At 50.0% G+C, this 24,565-nt stretch overlaps 4 protein-coding genes across 9 annotated transcripts in view; 3 read left to right on the forward strand and 1 right to left on the reverse strand.

The window, feature by feature from the left end:
- The window catches only part of NPRL3 (NPR3 like, GATOR1 complex subunit), a 39,345-nt gene extending 31,986 nt beyond the window's left edge, over window positions 1–7,359 (reverse strand). For 2 of the 6 annotated variants that reach the window (XM_042864169.1, XM_042864168.1), the window contains exons 1-3: window positions 7,207–7,357; window positions 5,806–5,875; window positions 1,261–1,299 (exon numbers count right to left, since the gene is read on the reverse strand). In XM_042864169.1, coding sequence (XP_042720103.1) covers window positions 1,261–1,299; window positions 5,806–5,875; window positions 7,207–7,324 — 227 coding nt within the window. In that variant the 5' untranslated portion in view covers window positions 7,325–7,357. Of the gene's footprint in view, window positions 1–1,260; window positions 1,300–5,805; window positions 5,876–7,206 lie in introns of all 6 variants that reach the window. The other 4 variants (XR_006177606.1, XM_042864172.1, XM_042864171.1 and 1 more) reach the window with 4 other exon arrangements.
- A 4,544-nt stretch (window positions 7,360–11,903) lies between these two features.
- Window positions 11,904–13,492, forward strand: LOC122175998 (hemoglobin subunit pi). Its single transcript, XM_042864106.1, has 3 exons — window positions 11,904–12,086; window positions 12,717–12,921; window positions 13,238–13,492. The coding sequence occupies exons 1-3, from the start codon at window positions 11,992–11,994 to the stop codon at window positions 13,364–13,366; spliced, it is 429 nt and encodes a 142-aa protein (XP_042720040.1). The 5' UTR covers window positions 11,904–11,991; the 3' UTR covers window positions 13,367–13,492.
- Window positions 13,493–15,474: 1,982 nt separating this feature from the next.
- On the forward strand, window positions 15,475–16,447 carry LOC122176181 (hemoglobin subunit alpha-D). The gene is made up of 3 exons (XM_042864502.1): window positions 15,475–15,627; window positions 15,767–15,971; window positions 16,272–16,447. The coding sequence occupies exons 1-3, from the start codon at window positions 15,536–15,538 to the stop codon at window positions 16,398–16,400; spliced, it is 426 nt and encodes a 141-aa protein (XP_042720436.1). The 5' UTR covers window positions 15,475–15,535; the 3' UTR covers window positions 16,401–16,447.
- Window positions 16,448–18,506: 2,059 nt separating this feature from the next.
- On the forward strand, window positions 18,507–19,351 carry LOC122176127 (hemoglobin subunit alpha-A). Its single transcript, XM_042864431.1, has 3 exons — window positions 18,507–18,659; window positions 18,809–19,013; window positions 19,125–19,351. The coding sequence occupies exons 1-3, from the start codon at window positions 18,565–18,567 to the stop codon at window positions 19,251–19,253; spliced, it is 429 nt and encodes a 142-aa protein (XP_042720365.1). The 5' UTR covers window positions 18,507–18,564; the 3' UTR covers window positions 19,254–19,351.
- Window positions 19,352–24,565: the final 5,214 nt, after the last annotated feature.

Below are 24,565 nucleotides of genomic sequence, written 5' to 3' on the forward strand. Positions count from 1 at the left end.
AACTGTGGTGCCAAAAACTTCAGCATTTCCACAGGAGAGCTCATGACACTGACATTCACCATCAGCATGACTTTGCATTTGGCTCGGTAGGGAGCAGCAGATTGAAAGGTTAATTTTGTAAACCTTTTCCTATCTTCTTGCTGGCTGGAACCTCCTTCTGGGAGAATGCTCCAACAGCAGCCAGGTGACATGCTCAGGATATGTACAACCCTCTGGATGGCTTGCAGGGGTTCCACCTGATGGCACCTCCAGAGCAACCTGGACTCCATACGTTTTCCTGGTCTGACAGCCTGGATTCATTGGTTTGGTTGTTTGATCCTACCTCTCACCCCCCAAAACCACTGCACGTGATTTACTCATTTCTCAGGCCACTGGATGACAGGGAGATTGAGGGACAGCAGATATGTCACTGCCATCACTTGATCTCAGACAATAAAGCAGCCAATGCAGGCTGCCTGCTGCCACCAGCACCTCCTCTGGAACTGACACAGCTGAAACAACAGCGCCTTTGCCTTAGCATGCAGACAAGAGGGGGAAAGGATCTCAAACAGAACTTCAGTGTTTCCCCAGGGGTGGATAACTATTTTTAAGGTGCCACAGAAATCCAAAAATTCTTTAAAATTTTCAAATTACAAAGAATTTGTATTGGAGGTAGGGCAGGGGGAGAGCTGACTATCTAGGTGACCATCTTTATGCTACACAAGGACTAGAAATGTATTTTAATACTTGTGGGCCCTTGGCAGAGACAAGCCATTTTCCCTCTGCACGTTCAGGAAGGGCTGTAATGCACTTGTCAGTTCAGCTTAGAAGGGCATCAGGAAGGAGCAGCTGCTCAAAAACAGCTCTGCAACGAGCTCTGCATAATTACTGTGAGATTATAAATAGTTCAGTCACTCATCTGCACTTTTCGGTCACTGCTTGTCAGAAGGCAATTTGCTTCAGGGCTCCTTGCTGGAATAACTACAAAGCTAAGGCTATTCTTTTGCACTCTTGGAGGATCACAACTTTCCTCAGTTCACATTAGGGACAGTACACACTCATTCTGGTTGCCCTGCAGAAAGCACAGAAGTGTTAGTAGGACCTCTGTAATTATCCTAGCATTAACTGTTAGCAATAGTTTCCTATAGACACTGTGATTTAGCACATAATTGCCTCATCATTTGGTGTAAAGTAGAAACCAGAAACAAAGCACATTGACAGGATGGTGAGAAAAGAAAGTCATTCTAGACAGAGGTGGTTGTTGAGAACATTTGGTCTTACCCTGAAACCAATTGTTCATCGGTTAGAGGACATTGGTCTCTGAAATGGGAACATGGCCATAAACACAAACAAAAACATAAACAAAATAAACGACGCAGGTACATAAAATACAAAAAGAAAAAGAGAAAAAGAGAATGTTAAAAACCAGGGGGATCTATTAAGAGTTAAACTCCTGTAAAGAAAACGGTAAGTATTGAGAAGAGGCACAAGTGAATGGTAGGTGAGGTGCTGGGATGTGGTGCAGGCTGAGCTTGGTGCCATTTCAATTCTCTCAGCAGTGCTATGGCAATGTGTTCCCACAACCTGCTGCACTTACAGAACTGCACTCATTAAACTCAAGCTTACCTTAAAACAGACAAACAAACACATAAACAATAACAGAATAACAGCAGAGGTTCCACTCTGACTTAGAGCAGACTCCAAAAGTCGGTTTGTTTCCTAGAGCTTCGCCGGTGGTTTAAAAGGCTTTAAAAGCTTCACGCTGCCCACTGTAGAAAGGGGAGATCAGATGGAAACCTCCAACAATTATTTAATGCAGGAGAGAGCTGATTTCCACTGGTCATGTTGAGAAGGTAGAACAACCCTAGAGGACAAACTATACAAAGAGGGTGATATTACAGAAAGGGATGGATGGGTGACCGGAAAGGAAGAGGCTTACAGAAAGGAAAGCTTTCAGAACAAATAACAAGGAGAACACTGAGGTTCCAGTGAAAGGGGAACAGAGGATATAGAAACATTACCACAGGAGAACGACTGTTTGTTAGAAAGGGACATCCTTTGTTTCAGTAGCTTGGGTTTCTGTAACAAAAGTATTTAGCCAATTGATGACATCAGTGCTGCAAAGCTTACTACATCTCTTTGGTTAAGTCAGTTATGCTACTGAAAAATGCAACGTCCGGTGCAACAGGTTTCTTTATGTGCATCTGCATTAGAATTTGTGCTACTGTATCCCCTCAAAAAAAACACCAAAACAAAGACATTTAAAACCAATTTAACAAAGCTTTATCTTCTGGCTTCAACAGAGCTAATGCACAACTTCACATTTTTGGGAGGAAAAAAAGAGAATAGCAAGCATCTCCAATAGCTCTGAAGGGTGTATATTATTGGGATAGCACTCAAATCTGAAGGATGTTTTTGAAGACAGTAAATTAGGGAAGTATGAGAAGAGGCCAGCATGGAGAGTCACTGACAGGTCATTCGTTTCAGCAGTGACAGATTGTTCTGAGCACCTCTCTGTTGCATGGCCACCCCCAACACACCTCGACCACTTGTGCTGCTTGACTTGTTTTTGAGAGGAATAAAAGATCTATATTCAAAAGACCTGCAGTTACAACTCTGTGGAACAGAAATCATATTGCCAATATACACCAGTCACTTGGAGGTAGGACTTCATGAACAGGCTGCAATTCTCTTTAAGTAACAGAAAGCATAATGAACAGCAGGAAATTCATGTCTGAAGGATTCAAGAAATCCAGTTACGCATGCAAAGATGGAAATGGAGAATTACGGCACCTAAACTGACGTAATTTTCTGGAGCCACAAAGAAATACTTACAGCTCAACTGCTCCACAAGAGATCAGCTCAAAAGTAACCATTCTGGCTTCTAACAGCTTAGAAAAAAAGTGATATTGAATGTTCTCTAGGACATATTTGATCCTAGATTGCCAGTGAATTGAAGGCAGTCATCCAGTATAAAGCAGGATGGGTCCAACCTTCACACAAACTATTGCAGTGACTAGATAGATCTGAAATAGCCTTTGTTACTAAACATGAGAACATTATCAAACTTGCCACACACCATCCGCTCAGCTTAGCATCTGCCCTCTCCAAAACCCCGATTCATGCTGCCAAAAAACATTCATAGCTACTACCGATACGTGGTGATTTAAAGGCATCTTTTTGCCAACCATTCTTTGAAGCAGCCTTCCAGAAATAACACAGTGATTTACAAATGACTTTCACGTGGGACAACTCCAATCAGATAATCGAAACCAGCAGCACGTGGATGGGACTTCATGCTGATGAATCTGAGGACTGCTGCTCCAAGGAGAGTGCTGCTGCAGCTCTGTGCTGCACCAGGACAGAACTGCTATGGGGAGACAGGAGGGGCTCTCACAAACCTGGTCACTCCCCTGCCTTCAATAGAAACATAAAATAACCTGGAGCCCAGGGGAAAAAAAATCATACAGCTTCTCAGCCAGAATCCCACTGGCTCACTGACAACACTGGTTTTATGGCATATAATATTTAAGCTCCTTCTTTTCCTTGTCCACTCACAATGACTACAAGCCACAGGTATCTCCCTCTCTCCCCAGCCATTGCCCCTCTGCCTCTGCTCACTCCCAGGATCTGTTCTTCTGCACAGTCCCAACTCTGTTACACCTCCACTTGTCTCATGCATACCTGAGCCACCTGCTGTGCACAGCCCTGAAGAGACTTTATAGCTTCCTGATGGAAGGTGCACTTGTGCACCTAGTGCTGGAATATTATTTCTACCTATGTCATTAAGTCTACTGAAAAGATAAACTTCTTCTTGCCTGATGTGACTTATCAGTACTTATAATGAGCACTGGTAATTTCTTCTACTAGCAGGTACTGCTGAAGAGAAGGATATTTAGCTGTTGCATTAAATGCACCTGCAAGCTTCCCTTCTACATTCCTGTGAGAGAAGATAGCTTTTTCAGTGCATTCACAGCACTGGGAATACGGGATAGAGGTTTTTTCATAAACAAAACTGAAACAAATGCAGTTTTGAAAGACGCTTTGAATTTCTGAGTGCAGACACACAGCTGTGTGAGCAGCACTAATACTTCAGAGCAACAAGATGCTGCTCCCACCACCCCCGTACCTGCATCCATAGGGGATGATACCAAGGCACGTCCTGATAACAGACCTGTGTTGGCAAACACCTCAACATCAGGTACACAAATATAGAGCTTAAAAGCTCCAGTAACCTCAATAACCATCAGGTGCAGACAGTGCAGGATGGATCGGTGTGTGTACTGCTGTGTAAGACTGCACAAACAGAAACTGCTTTTTCTGAAGGCCATCACTGCAGAGGGGGATTTCTGTCTTGGTATTCTTTCACTCGGTGCTTCAGAACGGCCCACATCCACTCGGTGGTGTGCCACAAAACTGATACTTTGTGCTGAGGGAACTCAGCTCCCTAGAAGCTTAATAGCTAATACCTGACCCAAGAGACCTGAGTGCTGGCCCTCGGCCCCTGATTCCTGCACACTGCTACAATAAAACCATCTCCTTGTTTAAGGCAGACTGCACGTCAGGACACTCAACCATTCAGTACTTGAAACTACTTTCAGTAAAATACTGGACTACGAGCAGTTGTCTCATCTGACCACAATTTGTCAAATTATCACAACCACCAAACACTCACTGAGTGCTCCCAGGCTGCACACCTGGCACTGTCCTGTGGACAGTCTGAACTGCCATTCAAAGATATCAAACTTAAGAAACACATTTTGGTCTTGCTTCAGTTCTGCACTGTACCACACTGTGTTCCATGGAGACAAGACAGAACGCTGCAATGGAAGGTTTCAAAAATACCAGATGTAATAGACACAAATGACCTCAAGCAAGATGTGTTATACTGTATACCTCTGTTATACTGTTTTCCTAAGGTGCCAGTCCTGGAAAAATGTACGAACTTAATGAACTTACTGCCAGGGATGGCTGTAACTTTAGTGAAACTATTCTTAGTCACACTTAAGAACCAGCTTACATTTTGCAAGGTTGGCATCTAAACTGCCTTTTGCTTAAAAGACAACTTCTTCATTCTTATATCAGAGAACAGCAGCAACTACTCCAGCATTAATACCTGAAATTAAAAGACATGCCACAAAAAAAAAAAAAAAAAAAAAAAAAAAAAGTCTACAACTGAACTGTGGCCCAAGTTTGTCTCCTATCTGATAATGATAGATTCAGAACACAGCAGATTTCAGGTTTTCTCCCAACACCAGTTAGAGGGTCCACGTCTATGTATGTGCATGCTGAACAACGCACCACCTCTGCTCGGTGCTTTTGTTACTCTCTAATTTCCTGCAGCTGAAAAACTCAGTTTCTAAGTCTCAGAGCCCTCCTGAGCCACTATTTCACTTCATGAATACACAAGCAGCTACATCCCCGGAAACAAAGTTAGTTACTCAGCAGTGCACAGCAATTCTGTATCACTGTTAAGCTGAGGAAGAACATGAGGCAACTGTGTAAGAGAGTCAGTTACAGGTAGGTAGGTGGAGAAAAGTGGAATTTAGCCAAAGGATCAATGCTCCTGGCTCTGAAAGAGTACCACAGGCTTTCTAACAAGCACAGCTGACCCGAGCTACACTTTGCCCGGAATACAGCAGACTCACCAGCATTAGACATTTCTTACTATCAAACACTGATTTTCTCCTAACTCAGCATTACAATATCCCTCTGCAGGTCATCTGTGCACTACAAGTGTTTGCCTGCTGAACTAGCAGTAAGAAAAAAGGAGGCCAGCTCCTCCTCAGCTTTAAAGTCAGACGAGGAGAATTGTTTTCTCCCTACCTGGAGTCCCCATCTTGGTCCTCTGAGGTATCACCAGAGCTATTCACCGCATATCGACTCCGTGGTTTATCTGAGGCAAAGAATAAAGACAGCTTTCTCAGGGAGCAATCTCCTGAAGCGTACAGTAAGGTCTTGGTTTTGTTTTTGCAGCTCCCACTCAGACACATTAACAAACGGAAGCAAGAAGCTTACATTTTCAAGGGACATAGAGAAAACAAAAGCATTCAAAGAAACAACTTTCCTGCCAAGTACCAGGGAACAATTCATGTTAGCAGAGCCATTTTGCAATTCAAGGAAGCGAAAATCAAAAATTCATCTCATTAATTATCCACATTCTTGCTCATGTTTCAGGACAGTAGTGATGTTCCAGAAGCCTCCTCTGCAGTGACACATATCCAAATCTTACCAACAAAAAGCTGGGGAGCGGCAGGAGGGAAGCAGACAGTAAATAGCAATAATCTTTTTGGATTTTACTTATAAGGACAAAATGGGGTTAAAAAATAATTATTCCTCAGTGAAAGATGACTCACAATCTAAAAAGGGGCATTAAATCTCACACGAGATACAGGGACTGGTGTGACAGGACAAGGGAAAATGGTTTCAAACTAAAAGAGGGCAGATTCAGATTGGATGCGAGGAAGTTCTTTGCAATAAGGGCGGAGAAGCACTGGCACAGATTGCCCAGAGAGGTGGTGGGTGCCCTGCTCCTGGAGACAGTGTCAGGCTGGGTGAACGCTGAGCACTGATGGAGCTGTGGGTGTCCCTGTTCATTTTGGGGGAGTCGGACCGTAAGGCCTTTAAAAGTCCATCCCAATTCAGATGATTCTATGACTGTGATTCTGTGACATATGGCAGCTGGAAAACATGGGAAACAACCTCATCCCTGGTTAATAGCCCCAGATCACACACAGGGCTCACCCAACACGTGCTCACTTTGGTGTGTTCTCCCGAACTGTTAAATGTTCCTAGGCACCACACTCACACTGAAACCGAAACCTGATTGTAACGCTGCCCGGCGACAGGTTAGGTTTGCAAGCCGTGATGCTGTAATCCCACAGCACTGACCACGCTAAGCCCTCCCAAACCCACTCTGGCTTTTCAGCAGCACACTGCAAAGCGCAGGACACCAACGCCAGGGCTGGCCGCACACGTGGGCACAGCTCCACATCCGTCACTGCTGACCCAAGGCAGGGCTGTGCGGAACGGACAGAACTCATAGAGCAACTCGAGTAGGAGGGGACCGTCACGGATGCGGTCCGACCCTCGGACCATCCAAGCACAAACCCTGCGCCTGACAGCGGGGTGCCACGCCAGCCGAGGGAGGCCGTGGAGGGGCCGCCGGCACCGGGCCGGATCGCGGCCCCGCGGCACGGAGCGGCCCCGGGCCCGGCGCGCACTTACTGGCCTGGGCGGCGGGGTGCTCGGCGCCGCGCTGGAAGGGGAAGCGGAAGAGCAGCTTGTTGCCGCGGCTGCCCGAGCTCACAAGGATAACGCTGATGGGGCTGGTGCTCTCGCCCATGCCGCCGCGCCGCAGCGAGCACCGGGCGGGCAACGACGCGGCTCGGCAGGAAAGCGGCCCGGCCCGCGCGACTTCCGCTTCCGCGCCTCCGCCGCCGCCGGTTCCCCCGAGCCGCGGCTGATCGGCGGGGCGGAGCTGCAGGCGCGGAGTTCCCGGGCGGCCCGCGCTCAGGGCCCGGGCCGCCGCTACGGCGCCCTCGGTGCGGCCCCGTGCCTCGCAGCTCGGCGCCGTGCCCGCAGCGCGGCCCGCACGGCCTCGGGGTGCCCGGCGGCTGCCCTCGGCCTTGTGCCCTTTGTCCCTCCCGGCACCTCGCAGTGCAGACGTGTGCCTGAAGTGCAGCCCGGCACCTCACAGCTGAGCCCCGAGCTCCCAGTGCGGCACAGCGCGTCAAGTTGGAGCCTCTTGTCCTCACAACAGCTCAGCGTCTCACGTTTCACACAATCACAGAATGGCCAGGGTTGGAAGGGACCTCAAGGATCATGAATCTCCAACCCCCTGCCACACGCAGGGCCACCAACCTCCACATTCATTACCAGCCCAGGCTGCCCAGGGCCCCATCCAACCTGGCCCTGAACACCTCCAGGGATGGACGGGGCATCCACAGCCTCTCTGGGCAGCTGTTCCAGCACCTCACCACTCTCTCTGTAAAGACATTCAACCTAAATCCTCCCTCCCTCAACCCCTGGTCCTGCTGTTATCTACCCTTTCTAAGAGTTGATTCCCCTCCTGTTTGTAGGCTCTCTTCCCTGTGTCCCCCCATTCAGCCCAGCACATCACACTGGAGCCCTTGTGCCCCCAGCGCAGCACAGCATCTCACATTCAGACCCCCAGCATGCCAAGTTGGAGCCCAGTGCCTCCAGACAGCCAATATAGAATCATAGAATCCTTAGAGTCAGAAGATGTCTGAGCCCTTGTGCCCCCTGTTCAGCCCGGCACCTCTCACACCCCACTCAGCACTCCCACTTCAGCCAAGGGCTTACAGCTCGGCCCAGCACCTCACGCTACCCAGCAGTGCTCCCTCCATCAGCCCAGTGTTCGGATCAATACCTCACATGCCCATGCACAGTGCGCCAGATCAGCCTGGCACCACCAGTGCCTTCCAGCACCTCACATATGCACAGTGCTCCTGGCACCTCACACCTCTCCAGTGCCCATGGTGCCTCAAGGTTCATTCCCACCTCTTCCCATGTGCCCACACACCCCTTCACTATTTTCATGTCTTGAGATCTCCTTTGGTCACTTTGAATCGTTCAATTATTACAGCTCCAGAACTACAAGCTGCTGGCCAGCTGCAAGTGCCACAAACTGTATTCCCCTGGCAGCTCTTTTGGCTCATTTGTCTTATTGTGTGTCCAGCTAAGATCAGAAAACTATCAGCAATTATGTCAGAGGATGGCCCAGGTTTTTCACATAAGTTCGTCCATATTTGATAGCAATATTTAGATATTTGAATGCTCTGAGATATCCCCACTCTGGGTTTTTCTCTGCGAGATTCTTCCCTTGGACTTCAGGCAGAGATGGGTGGTTGGGGACTGAAAGGGAGATGAGCACCCGCAGCGAGGGCTTAATCTGCACAGCCATTCTCTGCCAGGCAGGTGATAACAATTGAAGCAAGAGAAGCTGTCATTGAGGGGAGAGAGTTGTTGGTGAGCGATTAAAGAGCAGTCACGTTATCACAGCAGAGCATTCATTGTGCTCCAGTGCTGGGCAGCTACGTTAGAATTTCCCAGTGTGTCTGCTTCCAAGCATAACTTTATATTCTTCAATAAAAAAAGTGCAGGCATATTTGGCACTTCCAGCTCTTGGAGATGAGTTAAAGCAAAGCTCTAGAAAGCTGCAAGCTCTTTGAGTGCTAGTAGGAAATGAAAGAATAAAGCCAGGATAAAGATTCTGCTTTTAAGATTTCCAAAGCCTAATGCACCCAAATTCTTCAGTAGAGCAGATGTGTGTGCCACTGTTACCTGCTGAAATTCCCTTGAGAGAGAGGCGACGGTGCAGAACAGACGCCCATGGGGAGTTACCCCATCTCATAGAGGTACAACCGCTTATTTAATGAGCTGGAAATTATAACCCCACTTATAGTGATCAAACAGGTCTGTTGTTGACTTTAATTGACACCCTGCTTTGGGAGTAGGATGAAAAGAAGACCTACATTAGTGCAAAAAAACACTTTTCGTGTTTGCTCCATGCTTTGTTCCTGCAGGAGCAGGACGTGGCAGGACAGGCAGCCCCAAAGCCAGGCTGCTGTGCAGCAGGACTACATGCCAGCTCAGCCTGCTGCTCCTTCCCAAGGCTCTGGAGACATTTCACAGCTTCATAACAAAGATATATAGCCTGTACTCATGCTGTAGGTTTATGAAGCCTAAATATGAAAAGCAACAGAAAGAGAGGGAGATACACATTTGAAGCAGCTTCCCAGAGGATGTATCAATCCTGCAACCAGAGGAACAACAGTGGCTGTGTTGTCCAATTCCTTGAGTTGCGTGGGCCAGGAGCTCCAAGGCTCAGCACCCTGTGGGCAGCTGGAACAGTGGGGCAAGGAACTTGGCTGAGAGAGGACAACTCATCACTCTCCATGTCACATTGCTGCACATGGCTGCAAATCACTCTACTCCCACCAGGCTCCTTTCTGAAGAGCCCCTGAAGCTGTCCCCAGCACAACTCTGACCCTAGGCAAGCAGTGAGCCCCTCCTAGCAAACCACTGTCACCTTTGGGCTGCTCTGACTTTTGTGATAGTGAGGAGCAACTCTTGGAAAAAGAATCCAAATTCAATAAAGATTTCAGTGCTTGTAGTTCATGTACAACCAACAAGCCTCCGGTGCAGGCATCACTCTGATCTTCATGCCTACTTTGACATTAATCCTCCAGTCGTGGAGGATCGCTGTTCAGGTTAAACAGCTGGCAGCAAAATAGCAAGTAGTATTGCTGGCATCTGCCTGGCTATATCTGAGTCACGGGGACTTCCCTCAAGCACTGTCAGCAGAGCTTGGAGCACAGCCATGCAGTGGGCGATGTCGGAGGTAGCGCTTTCAGAAGAAGACAACAACAGCATTATTTTCAAAGTATTTTCCTATTTGGAACACTGCACATGTCTTTTAAATGCATGCAATTAGAGATGATGAATACAGCTTCTCTCAATACCTCCATCCATTTAAGCTATGTAAACTGAATACAGCATTTTCCTGTATAAAGAGCTTAGTGCCTGTCCTGTCAGCAGGGCAGCCACATCTGGAGCACATTGCATGCAGCCGCTGGTAGTGCTGTGAAACACAAACACATCTGGAGAAGGAATCTGGCTTATACACGTCAACCTGCTCAGCACAAGATGCAGAGCTGGTTGGGCAAAGAACAAAATCTGACACCTGCCCATGCCACCAGCTTGCCGTGCACTGCTTCTGAGGTTCAGTGGGGTGGACTCACTTCTGCTTCGTGTGCTGACACAACATTCCCCAAGCATTGGTAGCAACCATCTCCAGCTGGGTATTTCCTGGATACTTTGCCCACTTAGCTGTGATTACAGAGCCATGCTGGCCTTTCCTTTACTCATTTGTCCCTTCACCCATCACATGTGTCCATGCACTGAAGACACAAACCTTCTAGCACAGGACTGGGCTTTGTGTGCATGCCCAGCATGCAGCACAGTGCACACCAGCACTGTCTGATGTGCTGAGGGCTATTTCAAGGCACAAGGGATAACTGGCTGTAAGAATCACACAGCTGCAAATCAAAGAGATGCAGTATGGGGTGTTTACTGATGCAGCTCAGATCTGTATCAGAGGGAATTACAGATTAAGGAAACAAACTGCTGGGAAATATCAATATCAACTGTCTCAGGAAGCACTCAGCAACTTGAGATCTGTGGATGGTGAGGAACTGTGCACATCTGACTGGGCTTTCTCCCATAAACATGCTTCTTTTCAGTACTATGCTTGATTTCATAAGCTGTCTCTCCCTGTATCCATGTGAATCATGACTAATGGTGCTGTAATCAGCAATGCCAGTAGTGGAGTCAGTCCCTAACTCTTCACAAGAGGCCGGTAAATGCCTGACAGTGCTGGAACATGTGCCAAAATCTCCACTGTTTTCCTTAGAATCAGGGTCTCACTCCCCCCCGAGCCATACTGCACACATCCCAGCTGTCCTTAGCACTACCTAGTGCTAGAAGTACTGAATGTGCAATACTGGGCCATGTAGTGGCCGTGTGTATTGGAGGTATGGCCCAGAAAGACCCAGTCTTGTGTGCACATCTGTTTGAAGCAAGGTGACAAATACAAATTACTATCCAAGCTTTTTAGTTTGCTCAAAATCCACTTAAAGGCACGTCCTGATCCTCCATCACTAGAATGTTCCACCTCTATCTCTCTGTTCATATGCGCCCAGTCAACTTTTTCATGCCACGCGGCCAGTACGTGCTAAGAAGCAAGAAGCTGATAACACCAGCAAACCAGGAGGCCAGTGCACTGACCCTTACCGAAATGGGCTTTGTTTCAGGGGGAGATAAGGGTCTCCCACCTCCATGGGTGGGCCTTTGGAGTGACCAATGAGTGCGGACAGACGCCAAGGCCTGCTCTTCTCTTCCTCTTTATAACCAGGGCTGCGAGGGCACTTAGTACAACCTGCTCTGGGTGTTCACTGAAGGGAGCCTGAACCAGCACTCTCCTGCAAAATGACGCTGACCCAAGCTGAGAAGGCTGCCGTGACCACCATCTGGGCAAAGGTGGCTGCCCAGATTGATGCCATTGGGGCAGAATCACTGGAGAGGTAAGTCACCTGCAGCACAGGGTGCTTCCTCGGACTTTGCTGTTAGGATGCATCTTGCTTCAGTGCTGCATGAGTGAGATTCATGCAGTCGTGTTAGGATTGATGAGAATTGCTTGATGAGCTGTATGTTATTTAATATGATTTTTTTTTCTGGAATCACACCTGTGCTACTAAATTCTGATGGCTTCAAAATTTTACAGCAAAAAAAATATATTTTTACCATCTATGGGCTTGCTTCCTATTATAGTAATTGAGAATTCATAGCTAGGAGCCCTAAAGAGGAATTCAAAGTCATTCATACTCGGTGTCCTGAAATAGGGTTATCACTACTAGGAAATGAACTTAAACTGATTTATCACCTAAGTTGCCATGTAATGGACATTAAGAGAACAGCTGTCCACATTTATTAGATGTTGTTGTTCAAAGTTATTTAAATGCTATTTACAGTCAGCCTGAAATATTGTGAGATTCCTGCTGGGACTCCAGCACCACTCACACCAACCATTCATTCAGCTTACTGCAGTTTGAAGGAGTGTACTTCTGCAGCTTTGCAGTGCACTTGTCCTGAGGCTTTGCCAGATCAGACATGCCTTTTCCACTGCTGAACTTTGTTGTCTCGTTCTCCTCCAGGCTTTTTGCCAGCTACCCTCAGACAAAAACCTACTTCCCTCACTTTGATCTCAGCCAAGGCTCAGTTCAGCTTCGTGGTCATGGCTCCAAGGTCCTGAATGCCATTGGGGAAGCTGTGAAGAACATCGATGACATTAGAGGTGCTTTGGCCAAACTGAGCGAGCTGCATGCTTACATCCTTAGGGTGGACCCAGTGAACTTCAAGGTGAGCAGGCACACCTTCAGGGATGAAAATTACCAGCCACAGAACTAGAGGCCACTGGTCATTTAAACTAATGGGAGCTTGATCCCTGACTATGTGGTACAGCCTTATGTTGCTGCTGGTTCCCCAGCTGATTTTTAACCTGAGACTGGATTTTCTAGCAAACCATCTGGTCCAGTTTAATCTGTTACCTGGCTGGGACATCGTTGGGACATTACCCTGGTTGGGTATTTTTTTCATTCCAGAGCACGCTGCAGACTCTTAGGTTGGCATCTGTTACTGATTACAATGGATTTCACCTTTTTTTTTTCCCTTTCAGCTGCTTTCCCACTGTATCCTGTGCTCTGTGGCTGCCCGCTATCCCAGTGATTTCACCCCAGAAGTTCATGCTGCATGGGACAAGTTCCTGTCCAGCGTTTCCTCTGTTCTGACTGAGAAGTACAGATAAATGGCTTCCACACTGTGTTAGGGACGTGCACCGATGGCACACAGCAGCTGCCAAGTTCTGGGTATTCTTCCTATGCAGTCCCCTCAACTGCCCTATGCAGGGGCTCAGCCATCTGCAGACTACAATAAATAATTCAACTGTGATCTTTGGTCTCTGTGCTTTCATCTTTCATGTTCCACCCCCACCTTAGTGTCTTGGCACCGTGTTTGGAAATCACTACATAATACAGAGGGAAAAATACTAAGCTGTGTAAGTTCATGTACATAATGAGAATAACATACTGCTGAGCAGAAGCCCAGAACAGGATAGAGCCCTGTGACTATTACTGCCCACAATTCAGAAGCTATGTCAACCAAATGTAAAGCTGATCAGGAAATATTCTTTTACCTTGCTAGAATAATGAATGGACCCAGGCTTCTTGTTTAGACTCTCCAAAATCCAGCACAGCCTGTTCTGAACAACAGCTGCATTGCCAAATGGCATGATTTGCACAGGGCAGTGCTGCTTATTGACTGTGCGTGCTCTTCTCCAATGGGTCTGGGCAAGGTGAACACCTTAGGCAATCACACCTGCTTAGTCCCACCTGTTTGGTAAAGACACCTTCCCCTCAGCTTGACATTTCCTATATTTGTATCGGGAACTTTGCTTGCTGTTGAAATTTGGGAAGACTGATGGCCCCTGGAGATCAATGATGATATCTGAGGGACCAAAATTCCCAGTGTTTGGCATTCCCCTCACGGGAATGCATGGACCTTCCATGCCTCTCGGCCAATACCCCAGCTCCCAGCTGATAAAACCTATGTGAATTTCTTTGTTTTCATCCTTGCTTTCTCTTCCAAAGTATTTCCAAGACTTTACAGTGGTACACGTCACCTCTTCACACACACAAAAAACACCTGGAGTGTTAGAGCAGCTTGAAATTCAGAAGCCCCTCCTTTGTTTGTTGGTGTGTTCTCCACCTGAGTGATCCATGTGTTGTGGGCAGGTGAATAACTGTGATATCACCCAGTGCACCTGGATGGGTCTGTGTCTAAGGGCAGAGTGATTCCAGCTTCATTTACTGAGCTCCCTGCTCAGTTCACTCACTGCTCATGCAGGTCTCAGAAGATTTTTGACATGAAAAGATGTGCGCAAAGCCCTAAGCAAATGAGCATGAACTGGCACTACAAGCTGCAGTGCTCATCTTGTTCACCAAACATAAGCACTGTATTTGGGCAAGGAGAACAGAGATAAGATGCAGAACTTTTAAACCACTGAGCTGCTCTAAATCTGCTGATGTTGACCAGGGCACCTTCTGTGAGCAGTAAGTTTTTAAAGCATCCTATCTTTGTGTGTCTCTGGGTAACCTGAACGTTTAGATCAACAATTTACATTGTAGGTCAGCGTGGGGTACATCCCTAAGCCCAGATTTGTATCAGTGATTTCATGCAGAGGCTCAATGAAGGATATGACAGTCCCCAACCGCTGCATGCCCTATGGGATGTCCTGTGGGAGAGCGGCAGGAGCACACAGTGGGATGGGAACAAGGCAAGGATGATGAGCAAGCAGGTACGGACTTTGGAAAGACCAGGTGCCAAGAAAGGAGGTTCTTCCTCACCCAGGTTTCTCTAGGCTGCTGCAGACAGATGATGGGAGCACAAAGGTGGCATGGGAGGGGAACAGGCCCTGGGGCTCTGTGGAGAGGGCTGGATGTCAGAGGCTGGAGGATAGCATGGCCTGGGGAACAAGAAGCCACGCAGGCTCTGGGCGAGGGAAGAAGGGTGCATGCTGACAGGAGCGCCAAGCAGCACAAGGCCGAGGTTGCAGCATCCACAGGACAGTAGCTGCCAACTACAGGGTGCAGCCCTGATGCATGCCTTCCCCCAGCCTGGCGAGGGGCTGCCTGGGATCCCCTCTGCATGAAGTGCAGAGGGCCAACCCAGCTGGCAGAGCAGGGCAGGGCAGGGTAGGACAGGGCAGGGCAGCAGGGCCCCCTCAGGGCCCCCTCTGTGGGCGTCAGGGCCCCCCGAAGCACCGCCGCTCCCTGCTCCCAGCGCTGCACAGCCCCGGCCCCGCCGTGTGGATAAGATAAGGCTGGGGCGGGTGTGCAGGGAGCTATAAGAGGTCGGCCCTCAGACTCCTCCACCACGCACTGCCATCAGCCACCAGCCCACCCCACCAGCTGCCACCATGCTGACTGCCGAGGACAAGAAGCTCATCCAGCAGGCCTGGGAGAAGGCCGCTTCTCACCAGGAGGAATTCGGAGCTGAGGCTCTACTTAGGTGCGAGCCAGGCCCAGGAGCACCTGGTGGGGTGGGAATGGGGGAGGGGGAGCCAAGGGGTGCGGACCAGATCCTGGGGTGTGCGGGCTGGGCCAGGGGGAGCTGCGGGGCAGCAGAATGACCAGCCTCGTTCCGGCAGGATGTTCACCGCCTATCCCCAGACCAAGACCTACTTCCCTCACTTCGACCTTTCGTCCGGCTCTGACCAGATCCGTGGCCATGGCAAGAAGGTTTTGGGTGCCCTGGGCAACGCCGTGAAGAACATGGACAACCTCAGCCAGGCCATGTCTGAGCTTAGCAATCTGCATGCCTACAACCTGCGTGTTGACCCCGTCAACTTCAAGGTGAGCAGAGGCTTGGGTCTGGGGGTCCTGGGGTGCTGCGGTCAGGGGTCTTGGGATCTTGGAGGTCTTGGGACCAGGAGGTCCTGGGGTAAAGGGGTCCTGCGATCAGGCAGTCCTTGAGTCAGGAGTCCTGGAGCCTTGGGGTCTTGAGGTCTGAGTGTGATGAGTTTCCTGGGAGCTGGGATCCTGGGAGCCAGGAGCTGGAGGCCAGGGGTGGTGGCAGGGCCAGGATGGGAGACAGACTGGGGCTGAGAGCCCTCCATCCAGAGCAAGGGTACTGAGCCTCTGTTTGCCTTGCAGTTGTTGTCGCAGTGCATCCAGGTGGTGCTGGCTGCACACTTGGGCAAAGACTACACCCCAGAGGTGCATGCTGCCTTCGACAAGTTCCTGTCTGCCGTGTCTGCTGTGCTGGCTGAGAAGTACAGATGAACCATCGTCTGCAACTTCAAGTCTTCAATAAAGACACCATTGCTGCAGCACTGTGTCCATGTGTGCTGGGGCTGGGGAAAGGGCATAGGGGTCCAGGGTGGGCTGGGGTACACTCAGTGCTTCCCTGCACCCTGAGGGAGGGAGGGAGGGAGGGAGGGAGGGAGGAAGGAAGCTCCTTCCTCCAGGTCTGGCATGGGGCCTGCTTGGTTAAACGTGATCCTGAAGCTGGTAGCAGGACTCTGTGGACGGAGCTCAGCCTGCACCTTCCCATGTCTGCAAACCTGCTTGGGGTGGGTGAAGCCAAATTTGTTTCTTTGAACACCTTGAACAATTTTCCATAGGGGAAGGATTGACCTCTCCTGGCTCTATCACCATGGCTGTTCAGGACTTCACTGGGAATGCTGTGGGAGCTTAATGCCTGCATGAATTTTGTGGGCAACTAGACGAGTTCACTGAGTGAAAAAAATCTACTGTGAACTATGAAGTACAAACACAATTCATAGCCCCTAAGCCACAACTCTCTAGCAATTGCCTGGGAAGAGCCCCTCCACTTGTGCCCTGGGTGCCTGCTTTTCCCGTGCCATCTGGAGAGGCTGGAAATGTCACAGGCAGAGCTGTAGTCCAATACAAGGCTGCTGCTTTTACATCACTGGCTTTAGACCTGAAGGAGATGGTGGGTCATAAGATAGTAAACTAGCCCTGGGTTTGCTCTGCATTGTGACCAGTGGAGAAAATTGGGGTTTGTGAGGATTAAGGGAAGCTGCACCAGGAAATCAGCACCTGCTTTGATAGGGAGTACCAAAGCTATACCCCGTTCCTGTGAGCACACTTCCAAATGCAGTGCTTTTCCTCCATACTTCAAAGCACTACCTACATCTCAGCACATCTGTGTTCACTTCCACCCAGTTATTCCTGTGCCCTCAGTTGGAGGAGCTCTTCTGCCTTTGCAGTTTGCCCCACTGACGTGTGCATGGGCAGCAAACACACAGCCTCCCCTCCTTCTGCTTCCCAGAAGAGCAGTCCCCCTCCTCCACTCTTCCCCTCCTCCTGTGCTCTGATATGGTGCCAGGCCAAGCTAATCTCCCCCAAACACAAATGATAAGAACCGCTGGAAATAGAGGAAACGGGTGTAAACTGTCCCCCCCCCATGCCAGCTCTCAAACCTATTGGAACCGCTGCAACCTTTTTCACCTTCCCAGCCCTCCTTATCTTCCTCACCCTCCTCACCTTCCTCCTCATCTTCATCATTTGCGACATGCAGAGCTCACCGGGGGTCGTTATGGCCATACATTCCCCTCTTCCCCTGTTGCGAGCTCCTGTGGCTGCAGGACAGTGCCTGCATCAGGATCTGACCCTGTAGCTCTTCTGAGTGCCCCATTTCCAGCAGTCAGGGTCACCCCAAGCCCCCATAGCAGCAAGGGCTGGGACAAAGGGAGCTCTGGGGTCTGTTTGCAAAGGGATGCAAACTGCGGTCAGGGAGAAAGACATGAGGATGCATTGGGGTGCACTGGTGTGAGGAGTGCAGGAGAAATGAGCAGAAGGTGCAGTGAGAAAGAGTGGTGGTGTGTGTGTAGGGGCTACATTGCAGAGTGGTGTGTGTAGGGACAGTGCATGTACTGGGGCAGTTTGCATGCATGCAAGGGCTGTGCTGGAGAGGTCAGTCTGCATCACAGGAGCAGCTCCTTGAGGCACAGACTTCCACAGTGCTCCTGAGCCTGCAGCCCCCATATTTCTGTCCCCTTCACTCTGCCTGCTCCTCCTGAGCAGAACACATCCTTTCTGGCCTCCTCAGGGACCCCTCGTAGGCACCTCAGCCCTAACTCCATGCCAGGGTACTGGAGACCGACTGCTCCACCCGCTCCATGGCAGACCCTAACCTCAACCCATGCTGATGCAGACACTAACCCTAATCCTAACCCTAAATCCAGATCATGCCAACATCACATTGCCCCAACCCTAACACCGAGCCCAAGTTCGTGCCAGGATCCAACCCCCCCCCAGCCTGTGCAGTATCGTGGGTGGGGCAGGGCAGCAGCCCTGCCTGGCTGGGGTCCAGAATCTATGGGGCGGGCTGGGGGGCGGGCAGTGACCAACACAGCATATAAGGCTGACAGCAGACTGGAGGAGCACCCGTGCTGGGGGCTGCCAACGCGGAGGTGCAACCATGGTGCTGTCCGCTGCTGACAAGAACAACGTCAAGGGCATCTTCTCCAAAATCGGCAGCCATGCTGATGAGTATGGCGCCGAGACCCTGGAGAGGTAGGTGTACTTCTCTGTCCTCCGGCTGCCTCTCTCCCATCTGTCGCTGATCCTCTTCCTGTCCTCATTTGTCCGTGTCCTATCCCTCCCTGTCTAACCTGTCCCCCTCCCTTTCTGCCCTGCTGGCCCTGACTCACTGTGCTCCACAGGATGTTCACCACCTACCCCCCGACCAAGACCTACTTCCCCCACTTTGATCTGTCACACGGCTCTGCTCAGATCAAGGGGCACGGCAAGAAGGTAGTGGGTGCCCTGATCGAGGCTGCCAACCATATTGATGACATCGCAGGCACTCTCTCCAAGCTCAGCGACCTCCATGCCCAGAAGCTGCGCGTGGACCCTGTCAACTTCAAAGTAAGTATCTGGGAAGGGCTGACCCACCCTGCCCCCACCCCAGCCCTCTCTTGGGCCATGCAGCCACCCTTTGCCTCACCCTCTCGCTCACCTTCTCCTTTTGCCTTGCAGCTCCTGGGACAATGCTTCCTGGTGGTGGTGGCCATCCACCACCCTGCTGCCCTGACCCCAGAGGTCCATGCTTCCCTGGACAAGTTCTTGTGCGCTGTGGGCAGCGTGCTGACTGCCAAGTACCGTTAAGACAGCGTGGCAGCTAGAGCTGGGGCCAACCCATCGCCAGCCTTCCAACAGCGAGCAGCCAAATGAGATGAAATAAAATCTGTTGCATTTGTGCTCCAGCCCTGGTGTCCTGCTCTCGTTGCTGCCTGTGGGGAGGGAGCGGGAGGGATCTGCTCTGGGACTCCATGCAGCTGAATTGGGAGCCCCCGGGCCAGGTGGATGTGCAGAGAATATGGGCTCAGGTGGTGGTGTTTGGTGGTGTTTGAGTGGTGTGCCCAGAAGACAGATGTGTTTCTGCTGTCTGTAGGCATGAGTAGAGCTCTTACAGGTGCAAGTGGATGGGGAAGCTTTATGGAGAGTGATTCTTGAGGTCTCCAGCCCATCCTGAGCTCCCCAGCTAAGCCACATACCCACGCTGGGATCCCATGCACTCCTTACCCCACAAAGCCCAAACCGTAGGGAAACAGATCTCATTCTCCAAGGGCTTGCAGGAGGTGGTGGGGAACAGTTCCCTGCATCTGTCACTGTCTGTGTGGTGACATAGAAAGGACATGCCGAGGACCTTCTGCACTGGGGCAGCTTTCTGTGTGTGCCTACGGACTGTGGCCCTCATAGGACTTCTCTGCTTCCATCTCCTAACACCTTGCTACATGCCACTTGTGGGGGTCCCAGGGCGCACCGAGTAGGCAGACAGGCTGGGGAAGACTCCAACAAGAACCATCAGTACCTGGGGCTCAGTTCCTGCTCTTTGGGCTGTGAGCCTCATCAGGGCAGGTGGTGAAGCGGTGCTGGGTGCTGTGTGCGGGCCCTGGCTCTTATCACAGCCAGCAGCAGGGCTGGGGACGGCCATAGCCAGTGGGGTCTGCAGGTGGCTGATAAAGAGCTGCATGGGCTCTCCTCCAGCCCACGGGTGTGGTGAGGGACATGGACAGAAGATAGCCTCGGGGGGGTAAAACCTGCCAGGTGCTGAGTAACTGCAGCTTGTCCCTGCCAGGGATCTCAGTGCAGAGATGGAGGTTTGAGAAAGCCCCAGGGTGGCAAGCACAGCAAAACACAGCATGAAGCCAGACTGGGGTTACCACAGGTCCCCTCATTCCTTGTCACACGTACCACACAAATGGGTCTAGATGGAAGGATGGACACTTGCCCCAGTTCTACAGTCTCCAGTGACCATCAGGGACCACAGGTGACTTCAGAGAGCCTCCAGCCCTCAAAGATTCCTCCTACAAAGCAACAGCTTCAGGTGCCACAACTCCACAAGGCCATGCTCCAATTTTCCCTTCTACCTCACACCATCCAGACACATCTATGGGCATTGCCCTCCACAGCAGAGAGCCTCTGCTCCTGGGGAGAACAGGGAGAACAGGGAGCAGAGGCACAGTGCAGGCAGGGCATACATGGCACTGGGAACTGGTTTGTCAAGCACTGGTAAGAGCCAGTGCCAAATCCTGCATTGATCTGGCTGCTTCAAACCCTGCTGCAGGGGATCCTTGCAGTCTGGAGCGTGGCAAAGGCAGTGCTTGCACAAGTGGGGCAAAGCTGCATGTAAAGGAATGCATGTTCTCCAGCCTGGAGCTGGAGCAAGCAGTGGGAAGCACACATGGAGCATATCCATGTGTGTGTGCATTAATAGAAAAGTGTCAGGAGCAGTGCAGGCGGATGATGTGTGCCAGGTTTGGCTGTTGTCCCTGCTGCCTCTGCCAGACCTCTGCCTCCAGTTGCTCTCACACCTTGTTGTGACCTCAGGTAGGACTCAGCAGGGGCAGTATTTTGGAGGAGGCAGCGAGCAGCGTCTTGGCTGTCTGGCTAAAAAACACTGTGCTGCAAACAGCTGTGTGTTTTGTCCCAGCTACTTGTCCCTGCTGCCACAAGATGGAGGCCTCAAGCCGTGTTGCCTTTATCAGAGCCAGCCAGACAGCTCAGCTTTGAATTGGAGCCCCCAGCCTTGGCCAGGATGGGCTTTCATCGGGTCCCAAGCTCCTTGGGGTGCTGATGCTGGCTTGGAGGGGTGCATGGAACCCCATGTTGACTAAGGAGCAGGAGGGTCTGCACTGCCAGCTGGCAGGTGTGCAGTCTGGGCATGGTGTAGGAACAGGCTCCTCACCCTCTTCCTACAGTCAGAAATCACAGAATCATAGAATCACAGAATGGTTGGGTTGGAAGGAACCTTAGAGCCCCCAGCTCCACCCTGCTGTGGGCTGGCTGCCCCCACTAGCTCAGGCTGCCCAGGGACCCTCCATGGCCTTGGGCACATCCAGGGATCAGGCACTCACAGCTCCGAGCAGCAGTGCCAGAGCCTCACCGCCCTCTAAGTGAAAGATTTCCTCCTCACATCTCACCTAAATCTCTCCTCGTTTAGTTTAAAACCATTCCCTCTTGTCCTATCACTATCTACCTGTGTAAAAAGTCGATCTCTCTTCTGTTCATCTGCTCCCTTTATGTACTGGAAGGCAGCAATGAGATCTCGCTGGACCCTTCTCCAGGGTGAACAAGTCAGCTCTGTCAACCCTTCTTCACAGCAGAGGTGCTCCAGCCCCATCCTCATGGTCTCCTCTGGTCACACTCCAACATCTCCATATCCTTCCTGCGCTGGGCCCGAGGATGCAGCACTGCAGTGGGGGCTCAGAGGGCAGAGGAGAAGGGGACAGTCCCCTCCCCGTCCTGCTGCCACCCCCACCCCCCTGATGCAGCCCAGGATACAGCTGGCAATGGAGAGAGTGCTTCCTGGAAAGGGACACAGTGATATGTACTTGTGGAAGAAGGCAAGCATCTTAGAGGAGTTTAGCAAGAATTTCCCATTCAAAATGTACTTCCTCAGTTAGCAAAGAAGCAGTGGGAAAACACAGAATTTTCTTCCTGAAAGCCAACTGCAATATACCAGTTGAGAGATCTTCTTGCTAGAGAGATGAGGGAGAACATCACATGTTTACGAAAGGTTCTTCTGTGTTTTCATCTGACACTGGCATTCAGCAGGCCGATAGCAAAAAAAAATAGCAACCTATAGGTCTTTTGCTGAAAAAATCCTGTCTAAGCAGCTTGTTTGCCTTAGGTTTGGACAGTTTTTCCTTCCTAAATGTCAGCCTTTCCATATTCAACTGCTCTCACTGATACATCCAAACCATTTTTAACCCAATGCTTTGGGTTGCTCACAGCCCTTCCAGCTCAGACCCATCCGAGATTTTAATAAGTGTATTCTCTATTACAACACATAAGTTATTGATGAAGGAACAGTGAATAATGATGTTGAACCAAGAACTGGAATCTGTCACAGAAGGAAAACAGACTCATCTGAAATGATTCATTCTTGGCAGTAGCAACGCTTATTACTCATCTCTTACTTCGATTAAATGTCCCACTGTTAGTTGTGAATTGAAGTTGACTGCCTTATAGTTCCCTGGTTTCCACTTTTTGCCCTGCTAATAAGAATAGACCTTATTGTCTTATTCTGCAACGCCATCACCCTCCACCATTTCTCAAAGATTCTGATGGAGTGAAATGGCTTCAATCAGTCGCTGAGGTAAAGGGGAATTTTTTTCAGGCAGTCTGGAAACACTGAAATGATTGCACTATACTTTAATCCACTCTTTTCAGGACCTATCTACCTTCCTTAAGTGTTAAGTCCCTTATAAAAAATGACATTTTAGTGAAGGCTGACTCTATTTTCTCTCTTCTGTGAGTACTTTTCCTGTCCCTGCTGCGTCAACACCTTCCTCAGGGGATATTTTCTTTTTGGGCTTTAAGACCCTTGTGATTTTTCGTCTTGGTCTTTTGTCATGTCCCTGTGTGCTCAGTATTCCTTCACCATAATGTCAGTTTTGATGGAGGACTTAAAGTATTTTCTCTCCTTCCTTTCCTGAAAGCAGAGACTGCTCCCAGTGGAGCAGCCACATCAAGCATCAGCTGCATGAGTCTGTAGAGAGAACAGGGATGATAAAAATAAGCCTTATCAGAACTTAAACACTGTCTGTGCTTTGTTGCCATCACAAAAAGTTTAATGCCATAAACAATATCTTAGGAAAACTTTTTGCTCATCACCCTCCAAGCTGACCTGTCCAAATCCCATTCCGTGAGTTCCCTTTGACCAAGAAGGCATGAAGCATGCTGAACCCCTTGCTGCTGGAGATACCCATGGCAGAACCCAGGCCTTGCGTTTTACAGCTGACAGGAGGTAGAGCAGACCTGCAGTAGTTTGACATTGGCCACAAATTCCTTCTCCAGGCTGTCACTGCTGCATGGGAGCCATTCATCAACCGAACAGCAGAAGTTTACCACAGCTCCCTCACAGTTTTTCCCCACTTTGTTTGTGTGGCTGACCATGTGTGTTTTGGTCATCAGATCCAGCCAGGTTTCCACTGTGACTGTACCACCAGTAACCCTTTTCAATGAAGAAACCTTTTGTGTCAGGCCTGCTGGACGTTGTCCACTAAGGATTGATCCGATTCTCAATATGGAATGGAAATGCAGACACTTCTTCCTGCCAGTCGCCTATCTTCCTACCACACACCAGCCACCTGAGATGATCTGAATGTGCTTAGGGATGTTGACACAGAGAACATAAGCTCTGCTGGATCTGATGGTTGGATCATCTCACTCAGTGCTGTGCTCAGCAATAGGAGATGGCACTGGGGAGAGCACAGAAGCCTCGCCATTTTAGGTTGTGCTCCTCCAACACCTGCAGCAGTAGTAAATGATTTCAGAGAATAAGTTCCTGCACGTTGCCTTCAGCATCTGTTTGTTGACCTGTTGTTCATGAATTTGCTCATCCCTTTATAAACCTGCTGACCCCATTTGTTTCTACAGCCTCCTGTGGCAGCAGGTTCCAGAAGTTCATTCTCCCTCCCTGCCTCACATGAAGTCCCTTTTATCTGTTTCAAACCAATCTACTGGACTCATCGATGGCCTCTAATTCCAGTACTGCAGAATCCAGTGAGCACCAGATCCACATTGCCCTTATGACTGAGTAAAGTAGGCCCTTTCTGTGCCCTCTCCTGACAAACCTCGGTCTTCCCAGACCATCATCATACTGCAGCCGCCCCGTGTCCATCTCACTTGCTCTCAGACTCTCAGTTGACCTTAGGACTCTCCCTGCATGCACTGTGTCCATAGATTTAGAGGCCAGAACTGCACAGCCATGCGAGGAGCCAACCAGTGCCTGGCCAGCCACAGGTGGGGCTCCCAGGGCAGAACAAGAAAGGCAAACCTGCAATGAATTTGGTGAATGAAGAAAGACCTGAGACACTGCTGGATCACATTAACCATACACTACAATGGAAAGCCTTTCACCACTCTCCTGTAATGAAGGAACAAAGTCTGATATTTCCATCCTGAGTTGA

This window comes from Lagopus leucura, unplaced genomic scaffold (assembly GCF_019238085.1).
Source record: "Lagopus leucura isolate 7727_CA_CO unplaced genomic scaffold, USGS_WTPT01 Super-Scaffold_760, whole genome shotgun sequence".
In the NCBI taxonomy this organism is placed as follows: domain Eukaryota; kingdom Metazoa; phylum Chordata; class Aves; order Galliformes; family Phasianidae; genus Lagopus; species Lagopus leucura.

Bases quoted from the DNA above. Each gene is read 5' to 3' on its own strand.
- LOC122175998 (XM_042864106.1), top strand. From the start codon at position 11,992: ATGACGCTGACCCAAGCTGAGAAGGCTGCCGTGACCACCATCTGGGCA. The intron at 12,087-12,716 runs GTAAGTCACCTG...GTTCTCCTCCAG, and splicing joins GGGGCAGAATCACTGGAGAG to GCTTTTTGCCAGCTACCCTC. The intron at 12,922-13,237 runs GTGAGCAGGCAC...TTTCCCTTTCAG, and splicing joins TGGACCCAGTGAACTTCAAG to CTGCTTTCCCACTGTATCCT.
- LOC122176181 (XM_042864502.1), top strand. From the start codon at position 15,536: ATGCTGACTGCCGAGGACAAGAAGCTCATCCAGCAGGCCTGGGAGAAG. The intron at 15,628-15,766 runs GTGCGAGCCAGG...TCGTTCCGGCAG, and splicing joins GGAGCTGAGGCTCTACTTAG to GATGTTCACCGCCTATCCCC. The intron at 15,972-16,271 runs GTGAGCAGAGGC...TTTGCCTTGCAG, and splicing joins TTGACCCCGTCAACTTCAAG to TTGTTGTCGCAGTGCATCCA.
- LOC122176127 (XM_042864431.1), top strand. From the start codon at position 18,565: ATGGTGCTGTCCGCTGCTGACAAGAACAACGTCAAGGGCATCTTCTCC. The intron at 18,660-18,808 runs GTAGGTGTACTT...TGTGCTCCACAG, and splicing joins GGCGCCGAGACCCTGGAGAG to GATGTTCACCACCTACCCCC. The intron at 19,014-19,124 runs GTAAGTATCTGG...TTTGCCTTGCAG, and splicing joins TGGACCCTGTCAACTTCAAA to CTCCTGGGACAATGCTTCCT.